The 11,406-nt window shown below is 39.8% G+C and overlaps 1 protein-coding gene across 1 annotated transcript; it reads left to right on the forward strand.

The window, feature by feature from the left end:
• Positions 1-1,021: 1,021 nt before the first annotated feature.
• Positions 1,022-11,197, forward strand: LOC149083611 (26 kDa secreted antigen-like). The gene is made up of 4 exons (XM_089235397.1): positions 1,022-1,166; positions 8,392-8,515; positions 8,605-8,739; positions 10,947-11,197. Exons 1-4 carry the CDS (start codon positions 1,023-1,025, stop codon positions 11,120-11,122), a joined length of 579 nt encoding a protein of 192 aa, XP_089091523.1. The 5' UTR covers position 1,022; the 3' UTR covers positions 11,123-11,197.
• The last annotated feature ends 209 nt before the right edge of the window (positions 11,198-11,406 follow it).

Consider the following 11,406-nt stretch of genomic DNA (forward strand, 5'->3'; position numbering starts at 1 on the left):
TCCTTAAGCCCCCAATTTTCCTATTAAAAATAATAATAAATTTAAAATTTTTTGTCGTCTCATTGAGCTATTATTACAAAGCAATAACAAAAGCAATACGTAGTACAACCTGCGTGCGCTTGTTCAGACTTTTTCAGATTCTTCCGTTTTAACCGCATGCTTTCAAGCATGGAAAAATAGACCGTCGTGCCATTCAGTAGCGTGCTCTTCAATAAGGTTGCTTATTCCGAATATAGGTTAATAATCAATTGTTATTGTTAGCATATGCTCGAAATTAGCGTGCTTTCGTGCTATTAGCAGCATGTGTGTATACTGGTCCTATGTAGCCAAAATGAACTCTTTTTCATTTTCAGTTAGGGCAAAAATAAACCATCACGCGTTCGTATCTGAAATATTTACATGGTATTTGATTCAGCCTTTTCTTCCCCGACCTTGGATATATCGAGGCTTATTATGCCAGGTTCTTCGCAAGCTAACAGTTTCGACTTCCAATCAAATTCAAACAATGTATGGGGTGGGGGGGGGGGGCTATATATAACTAGTAATTGTTTTCCAAATCAATACACCCACAAATTGTTTTTTTAAGCAGAAATAGCAAATTCATTTATTATCCAGAGTCGTACTACGGATACGCTGGGATATCACTAAGGCAGATGTCTCTGACATCAAGTTTTGTAGCACGAATATGAATCGGAAAATCCATGAAATGTCTTTTTTTCGAAATTGAAGGTTGTCATGTGTCAAAAGCATATTGTCGGAGGGATTTAGATACTTAATTAGGAATAAGCGTGGCAAAATTTATATTTAATATAAAAAGAAGTCGTAGCGAATACGAATCAGGAAATTCGTCAAATGTCATTTTTCTGGAAACGCGTGCCACACATTTCTTGAACTTGACAGATGACATTTCAAACGTCAATCTTACGAATGATTTCGATGTTGAATGAGTAAAACACGCGGAAAAAATCGTGTATAAAAGGAAATGATTTCTGAACGGGGCATGCACACAGTGCGGATCAACCATGAAATCGTTTGTATTGTTGGTTCCAGCTCTCGCTGCTCTGATCGCCTCGTGTTTTGCCAATCACCTGGGGAGCGACGAAGCTTTCCGTGCAGCCAAGATCGTTCCGGCAGTCATTGACGAAGCTCCGACTTCCCAGCTCGAGGTATGAGATACAATATTTCTCTTCGTTAGTAGTCACTCAAATTTCATTAAATTGATACATTTTGAGTCATATTCAAATATTCGTGCGGTAATTCAGCCAATTCGAATGTCATTATGATTAACTTTAATTTTGTCTGGTATAGGATATCCGCGATTCCGTGTGTCGTACGTACGCACTTGCTATACAGGATGTCATGTACGTCCTCATTGGGCTTTTATCCCATCATCCGTTCGTCGTAGAGGTAGGGTTCTAATTGAAAAATGCTCAAAATATGTTCAACTATCTCCCTGTACCGATTTCAGGACTGAAAATACAGTGTTATAAAAGACAAAAAAATCTAAATCTTTAAACGGTGTCCCTGTCCTCTAACTTCCAATTGAAAAGTTGTTGCCCTGTTTCTCCTGAGGCCAAGAGAAAAAATTCACGTTTATAAATGTCATATTCAATGAGATATTTGAATTAAAAAATTGGAGAATTATTGGGAAAGAACAGCATGAACGAGAAAAAGCAGCGTTGTCCGTTATTTTATATGCTTCACTTTCATATTTTTTCTCCGATTTTTGAACGGAAATATATCAGCAAATATTGCACTTAGGAAAGTGGAATTTATTTCATTAGCCTCAGGAGAGACAGGGCAACAACTGTTTAATTAGAAGTTGGAAAACGGGGGAACAGTATAAATGTTTAGATTTCTTATTTTATGACACATATTTTCACCCTGAAAACTGGTTCAGAGTGATTTTCGAACGCATTTTCAGCATTTTCTTTTTAAATTAGAACCATACGTCTACAATAAAGTTTTCCAACCTTTTTTGTCCCATCGCTTCCTTCTTCAGAACTTTTTTTTTCCTCCCATCGCAATCTAACCCATAGGATCATATGCTAAACCCGTAGCTTCTACCGACCCCCCCCCCCCCGCCGGAACATTCCATCGCCCCCAGGGGGTGTTAACGCTCACTATACGATGAACGGTGGGTGAGTTATAAGAAGAATTAAAAATAGTACTTTTAGGAAACCCTGTATATTGCCGCACATTTCGAGAAAAGATATTTCGCTTCTTACCTATATCCGAGTGAAACTAGAGCTGGAGCTAGATTATTAATAGGTGCATCATGTACGACCTGTACTTTGTTTTTAGCATTAAATGATTTTGCCAATTTGTGATCACACATCAATTTATTTTTCGAATTTTATTCTTCTTTTTCAATGTCAAAGCATTTTAAGGAATCATTTTCCACAATGAGTTGCCACTGACTGGATTTTTTTCATGTCTTTCTGACTTTTAAAATATTGTATTTTAGTACGTCAAGGAGGCGTTGCTTTAATGTCCGTAGTTAAATATGTGACATTTTTGACATTTGTTAATTAATACGAATACAAGGGTCGCAACAGGGAAATCGCCCAACCAGAATGGCTGGAAAAAAATTACACCAATTACAAAATATTGATGTCAACTGTAACCGAAATACTCAACCCGGCATATCACCATTATACACCGGTGTAAGAAATTAAGAGAATTTGCAGGCTTGGTCAATTATCTCTAGAACTACTGTACCGATTTTAATGAAATTTGATATGTACATACATTGATACAAAACAAATAACCATTCAATAATTGTAATACACACGCATGATCGTGCGTAACACTCGTTGGAGTAGGAAGGTATGAAACAGCGGTTGCAGAATTAACAAAAAAAATGGGTTAATAGATGGGTTAATAAGGGGTATGGTCCCCTCCTACAGATATACAGGTCTCGCAGCGTGATTTCATACTTGAAATAAGGCAGTTTATCATTTGCTGTGGCAATTGTTCCCACTCATTCAGCAACGCTGTTTTCATTCCCTGGATGGTTCCCGGAGGAGGATTGCGAGTTGCAATTGCCCTCCCCAGAGCGTCCCAGACATGCTCTATAGGGTTAAGGTCTGGAGATCTGGCTGGCCAATCCATCCGGCGAATATCCTCACTCTCTAGAAAATCGTCGAGCAGAAGAGCTCTATGTGGCCTCGCGTTATCGTCCACTAAAATGAACTCAGGGCCAACTGCACCCCTGAAAAGGCGAACATAGGGCTCCAAGACCTCACACCAGTCACAGTGCCTCTTTCAAAGACATGGAGAGGTGTGCGGCCATCCAACGTGATGCCTGCCCAGACCATTAAACCTCCTCTGCCATAATGGTCGATTTCGCGGACATTGGAGGGTAGGTAGCGGGTCCCTGGTTCGCTCCATATGAACGCACGGCGAGAATCGGTGCTTAGGCTGAACCGGGACTCATCAGTGAAGACAACGGTCTCCCATTGATCCATACTCCAATATCTATGCTCTCTGCACCATGATAAATGGATTCTCCTGTCCGTAGAAGTGAGCTGGACGCAAACAGCAGGTCTTCTTGCAAACAACCCTCTCTCACGAAGTCTTTTGGAAATAGTCACACTTGATACACGGGTTCCTGTGGCTGCATACAAGTCACGAGAGAGCTGAGAAGCTGTAGCACTCCTGTTACGCCTCGCTATAATCGACAAATGGCGATCTTCTCTGGCCGTCGTGGCTCTTGGACGACCTTGCCCAGGCTTTCTCTCGATGGATCCGGTATCCTGGAACTGTTTCCATAAGTTACACACGACGCTGGGCGTTAAATTGAACTCTCTACAAATCTGGACTTGAGATTGGCCTGCTTCTAGCCTCCCCACAATTCGCCACCTCATTCCATCATCTAAACGTTGGTGGTTACTCATTTTTACTGTTACAATTTGAAATTAACCGATTGCTGCAAAATAACACCAAGAAATTCGCCGAGGTGTGCTAGCGAACGAAATGCGTCTTAACTTACGCGCGCTTATAAAGCCTGTTTCTCTACTGGCTCCGCCTACACACACGTGTACGCTTACGTATTTCACGTACAAGATTTGCATTTTTGTCTAGAAGCAGTGGTTTTACATTCAGTTCAGTTCTTTTCATGAAATTCGATAAAATATGCAAATTCTCTTAATTTATTTCATCAGTGTATATACAGGGTGATTATAAAAAAACTATCCCTACATATGGGCCCCTAACTATCATACCATTCACAGAAACTGAATGAAATTTTGGCATAAGGTATTTTGATGTATGCGCTCAAGAATGGTATGGAAAACAACAGTGCCACTCTAACAGTTACGGTTACAGTGAGAAAATTTCGAAAATATCAAATGGCAACACCAAGTTTTTTGTATTGGAATGTGATCTCCATTGTGAAAAACCCTAAATAGCGTTCGAACGGCAACTGTAGCATGAAAATCAGCGGCGGTAGATAGGCTAAAAGTGAAGACAACCAATAAGGACAGAGAAGCAGCATAAAATAAAGCATTTTATTGTGTTTTCCACATGACCTTGTGGAGGACTAATCAGGCTGGGAAACTTATCAGCCGAAGAAACGGTGTGACGAATGAAACGAACATTAATGCTCTGGTGCACGGCAAAGTCCTTTTTACTTTTTACTTGCCTAGCTCCGGGGATTTTCGTGCTACAGGTGCCATTCCAACGCTATTTAGTGTTTTTCAGTATGGAGATCGCATTCCAATACAAAAAACTTGGCGTTGCCATTTGATATTTTCTCACTGTAACCGTAACTGTTAGAGTGACACTGTTGTTTTCCATATCATTCTTGAGCGCATACCTCAAAATACCTTATGCCAAAATTTCATTCAGTGTCTGTGAATGGTATAATAGTTAGGGGCCCATATGTCGGGATAGTTTTTTTATAATCACCCCGTATATATAGCGCCATAGGCAGCTGTAATATGTAGTGTAGGGGGATCGAGCATCTATTTAGGCTATGGATCCAAGAAATGCTCTCAGAAACGTTCTGTGTTAAGCCAATGTAAGGGTGTTTCCCCCCTGATACGAGCCCTGGAGATAAGCTATAACTTTTTTCATTTTTAAATTCTGTTTTGAACTTTTAATTTTTGAATTTTTCGATAAATTTTTTTTTGAAATTTTCAATGTTCATATATTTTTTGCTTTCTCTTTCCAGTTCACGTAATTAATTTGTTTTCAGTTTTCATAGATAAAAAATGAAACTTTAACCATACATACAGTGGAACTTCGATTAACGAGCTTAATTCGTTCCGCCAACGTGCTTGTTATCCGAATAACTCGTTATGCGAATCAAACTTCCCTATAGGAAATAATGGAAACATGGATAATTCGTTCCACAATTAGTCATTCACATAAAAATGAATGAACAAAACGGCATTCAATCAATAATTAAAGACATTAACATAAAGACATTATACATAATGAAATAAAACATATGTAATACAAACAACACCATCAATAAACGTACAATAGGATGTTTACAAATTAACTTGCTCTAAACGACGACAGAGAGAAAAGGACTATCGTTTAGGATGATGTTATACATAAGGGGGGTGTTCGCATTACGAGCAAAAATTTTGCGCTTTTTTTTATTTATTTTCTTGTCATCACAACGGAGCTGAAGTTTTTTGCTTTCGCCCACGCACGTGTACTTTTGAGTTCTTGCACGTAAATCAGGGTTCGTGTTTTGTATTACAATAACTATTACACTTTGTGCTAACGTTATTTCCATGAAGTGTGATAACTTTAGTATTAGTATCATAAACAAAAAAAAAACGACTCACCGTTGTTTGCAAACATTCTTTTCGCGTGACTTTCAAAAAGAGCCTCATCCAATGACACTTGCTTTTGCCTCTTTTTTAGGATTTCAGGGAAATGGTAAATTGCAGTGTTCGTTGGAGAGATTGCACATTGCTACAGCTTTATTTGGGTGGTTCTTTTCTATAGAGTTTTGCACAGATTCCCATATCTCTATAATCTCATTTTATGTAAGGGACTCCTCCTTACTTCTCTCTTCCTTAGACAAGATACCGTCCATAAACTCTTGCTGGTGCGTGTAAAAGAGATCCATAACTTCATCTACCGTCAACTTCTAGACATTTTTCACCAATAGTTCTTGAATGCCATCCTCATGCACCCCTTCAATCCATGGTCCACAAAACCTCCTCCACAAGTAGTGGCTCCTGTTCATGAGCTCTAGCCCCCTTAAAATCACGTATAAATAATACAATCGCCCCCACAATTTTTTTCCACCAGCAGAATTTAAAAAAAAAAAACCCTTCAGGTGCACATACGCATCGCTGCTATGTTACATCTAGTTTCGTATCATAAATATTCACATCGCACGTGTGTTAATTTTCCGAATGAGGCACGCTTACCGGAGACCGAAGGGGAGATTATTACCCTAAATTTCATAACACGTGTGTTGGTGAAAGCAAAAAAACCATCAGCTCCGTTGTGATAACGTGAAAATAAATTTAAAAGAGCGCAAAGTTTTAGCTCGTAATGCGAACAATCGCTCGTTAACCGAGTCAAAATTTTTTATAAATTACTAAATTACTAATTTACAAAATTACTAACACAGTATGCTTGTGGTCCATCTCTTGTCCCGTCTTCTTGTAATTTGTCCAGTCCATTTCCATTTTAAACGTTTAAATTTTTTCATGATATCATATACCTTTGTTTGGTTCCTTATCCAAGTGATTCGTTTTCTGTCTCTTCTTGAGATGCCTAATTACATACATCTTTCCCTGTTCCTTTGTGTCATCGGCGGAGATAGACTTGGAAGTCTCGGGGGCACTGCCATTAATACTGGGAGGGGCACGATGATGATGATTTCAATACATATATACATTAGATCAGTCGACTCCACCTTTGACGCTCCCCCCCCCCCCGTATCTCGGCCCATGCTTTGTGTTGTATGTAGCTTTTGTATCGTCTTGCTTGTGAGTGTGCATGTCTCAGTTCCATAAATCAGTGCTGGTAGCACACACTGGTTCAACATTTTTCTGTCAGGCATCTTTAGAATTACACAGATTTTGCTAAAAGTACTCAATCCAATCACGATCCTGCTGTTTGTTGCATTAATGCACTTATCAACGCTAAAATACATGCTCATTCATTTGCCCATGCTGCAATCCTGTTTAAGTTGTTGTCTGGCACTACTACCTATAGCTTTGATTCCCGACTACCACCATTAGCTTCACGTCATTTGCGAATTTGCTAACAATCCCGTCGATACCTAACCCCCTGATCGAATTTATCGAAAAAAGAATGAGAGCAGGTAAACATTCTTCAGGGACTTCATTTTTAACACCTGTCCAATCGGAAAATTCATCGTTCACCATAACCCGCCGTGACTTATCTCACTACTAAGATTTTATAAAATTCAACACGTTGCCCCCAATCTCATGTTAAAACGCTTCAAGACTTTACCATGCTGGACCCGATCTTTCGCCTTCTAAAAATCAACATAAAATATGTCGACGTTTATGCCATTTCCCAAAGCCTTAGTCACGTGATCATAATATAGTTATTCAAGATATGTATACAGGGTGAATACGAGATGGATCGACCGCCCAATAATTATACCCAGATTCCTTGTGGAAAACTTGCGAGGAAAAGTGTTTTCAGTTTTTTTGATTCGACCCGTAATTATGGAATCATGGCGCATTAAAATTGACGACTTCGGTTTTGAATTCCGCCATATTCACCGAACGTGCACCAAAACGCATAACTTTGGCGTTTTTAAGGTAATACAAAGGTTTAACCTTGCAGCTAACAAGAGAGCCATAAAGCTATAGAAACTAGTTTCTTTTCTTCAAAAAAATTGACTTACAGCGAATGAAAAAAAAAAACATTTTGGCAAAAAAAAATGTGGATTTTGGGAAAGCAAATTTTTTCAAATAGATCTTTTGGTTGACGGTCTACAAATCTGGTTATAAATATGCCAATATAGCGAACGAGAGTACCGTGTAATAACAAGGTTATAACATCACATCACGCTGCTGACAGAGAAATTTACTTTCGTTGGTTTTGTAGAGTGTAACTGACAGTTACAAAACTGACACGCTACAAAATTTCAAAACGTTATTAACTCCTTTAATATTCGTCTGATCCTAAAATGGGAAAACACTCTCCTGTATTCGTTTTCACAAGGAACCATGTGAGTAAATATTGGGCTGTCAGGAGTATCCAACCTGTAAATAGTTTGATCTCTTCACGTGATTTGGTGAGCAACGAAATTTACTTTGCTTAATTCACAAAATAATCAGTGTACGTCTTGCAGGGAAGTAGTTGATATTACTGTTAAGTACTTTGATATTCGATATGATTCTTTTCTAGAAAATTAATAAGTATGTTTTCGAATAGGTGACTTATGGCGAAAAAGATGTTGACTATGGAACGAAGGTTCCCACGTACCAATCAGTATTGTCGCCAACGGTGTCATTCGCATCAGCGAATAAATCCGCCAACTATACCCTTATCATGATTGGTGGGTACTTAAATGTAAATTCCTTTATTTTTGTCAAATAAATTTCTATGAAATTATTTTTACATGATGATATACGATTTTGCGCTTAGGACCTAACGTGTTGACTGGAAGTCTGAATAACAGTCAGTTCCTGGAATGGCTCGTCGTCAACATCCCCGGCAATAGGATCAGTGACGGTCGCACTGTGGTAGCTTACGTGTCGCCATCACTACCAAGCGTACTATGTGAGTATCCGCATCAAATAACATTAGATTATTTTGTTACACTGGATAGACATTTTGGCTTACAAACAAAATATTACTGTCCACTGGATAATTTAGTCATAATAATTTATAGTTTTACAGAATTGTAGTCTGAGGACTATCCGTCAGCTATTAGTTAGAGCCTTTTGTGTAGCTCCCTGTCTTTAGCGGGGTCCCCAACATCCAAGAATGAACTATTTTCTATTTATTAAATCGGTTTTAGAGTAAATTTGTAGTGCATATTATCGACATTGTCTGATTGATCAATTCTCTTCATTATATTTTTGACCAAAAGTTTAGTTATGAAAGCGCTCTTCAACTAGAAAAATCATTCATGATCTAAAAGCCTGTTCACTCTCGTCAAGTAGTTTAGAAGTCGTTTCAAAATGTATACAGATTTTAGGAGCCGTTTACACACGTCTTTCAGTTGTGAGGTCGTCAAGTAGACAAGTACACTGCTGGCCACCGTAAATGCAACACCCTGAAGGAAGCATGCAAATAATATGAAATTTACAAGATGCATTAGCGGAGGTGAGATATGCAAATGATTAGAATTTCAGCGCAAACGCACATCACGTGCGCCTGTGGCGCCACTTCAAAGCGCTATTTAAGGCTTGGAGATTTCGACGATTTGAAGTACGGCAATTGTGTTTTTCTTGTGGTTTTTTCAAAAAAACGATCAATTATGCCTCGTAGAAAACAGCGATCATCTTTTGATCAAGTATCCGAGTTCGACAGAGGAAGGATAGTGGCCTACCGAGATTGTGGATTATCTTTCAGGGAAATCGGTAGTCGTGTTGGACGAAACCAAACAACTGTAATGCGGATATGTGATCGTTGGATGCAGGAGGGTACGACGGACCGACGTGTTCGATCGCATCCACCTCAGTGCACCACTTCACGTGATGACAGGCGTATTGTGCGTATGGCAGTGACGGATCGCTCAGCCACATCACGAACCATAGCACAGCACATTCAGTCTGTACCGCATCATCCAGTGTCTGCGCGTACCATTCGACGCCGTTTACAGCAGAGTGGTCTGTCCGCAAGACGTCCATTGCTTCGTCTACCCTTGACGCAGAACCACAGACGTCTCCGCCGCCAATGGTGCGATGAAAGAAGGATGTGGACGGCACAATGGAATGAAATTGTCTTTACTGACGAGTCACGCTTCTGTCTGCAACACCACGATGGTCGGATTCGAGTCTGTAGACACCGTGGAGAGAGGATGCTGAACAGCTGCGTTATGCACCGCCACACTGGTCCTGCACCGGGTATTATGGTATGGGGCGGTATTGGATATCACTCTCGCACTCCTCTAGTACGCATTGCCGGTACTTTAAAAAGCCAGCGCTACATCTCCGAGGTGTTGGAGCCAGTGGTCCTTCCTTACCTTCAGGGCTTGCCCACAGCCATATTTCAACAGGATAATGCGCGACCACACGTGGCACGCATTGTCCAAAGGTTCTTCGTCAATCGCCAGATTGAATTGCTTCCCTGGCCAGCTCGCTCTCCGTATCTTTCGCCGATAGAAAACATGTGGTCCATGGTTGCTCAACGATTGACCCAGATTACATCCCCAGCTGCCACACCAGATCAACTTTGGCAACGCGTGGAAGCTGCTTGGTCTGCTGTACCCCAAGAACACATCCAAAGTTTCTTTGAATCAATGCCGAGGCGTGTGGCAGCGGTGATCTCCAACAATGGCGGCTACTCTGGCTACTGATTTTGGCAGGAACCACACTTCACAGAAGTCTATAAATTTAATCATTTGATGCTTGGTCAACATGTTATCTACAAAATAAATATTGTTGCGATATCTCTTGTCTTTCTTGGTGTTGCAATTTGGGTGGCCAGCAGTGTACGTGGAATCCGTATTAATTTTTCCGTTAAGCAGGTTCTTTGCGTATGGGCGCCTCGTACTATCTGTGACGTGCGAATTCCACGTCGCATAATTTCAACGAATGAGAATTCATAACATGTTTAACGTGATAATCACGTCACGTCACGGGAGAGTACTGCGTTTCGGACTTATATATATAATAGGAATTTTAATTATAATCAGCCTGTACTCTCTCTCTTACGATTATAGAAACTGTATATTGGAAATTTGTAATCACGATGAAAAATGATTGTTTGACACATACCTACTATAACTGTATGTTCATACATTTTTGAACTCGTTGCAGTGACTCGCATGAGCGTGATCCTTTACTACGAACAAACCAGCGTCTTGGAAATCGGCCCGGTCAGCACTTTCATCGATAACCTCCGAATAGGATTCGATCTCAAGAAATTCGTGAAGCAGTTCAACCTTGTGGAACCACCCGTCGCTGGTAATTTCTTATACTCCGTGCTCTTCTAGGTTTATGACGAGAATAAGGCGAACAAGTGTAGGGAAGGGCAAATGGGAATAAAAATATCTTCTTTTTATTGTTGAGTTGAATGATGTGGTTTTTATTAGATGTCGTCTCACTGTGACTCCGCTATTACGTGTGGTGTCATTATATGAAATTTATTCATAGGAACAGAGCAGCAAAAATTTTAATGATAACTTTGAGAAAATGTGTTTTATTATTGAAAATTCATTTGAATTAATTGCGTGACATTTTATTTCTCTTTAATTCACGTCGCATTTATTTATAACTT

This window comes from Pholcus phalangioides, unplaced genomic scaffold (genome assembly GCF_987345545.1).
Source record: "Pholcus phalangioides strain wild (caught in Gottingen) unplaced genomic scaffold, Ppha-v1.0 ptg000008l_1, whole genome shotgun sequence".
NCBI lineage: Eukaryota > Metazoa > Arthropoda > Arachnida > Araneae > Pholcidae > Pholcus > Pholcus phalangioides.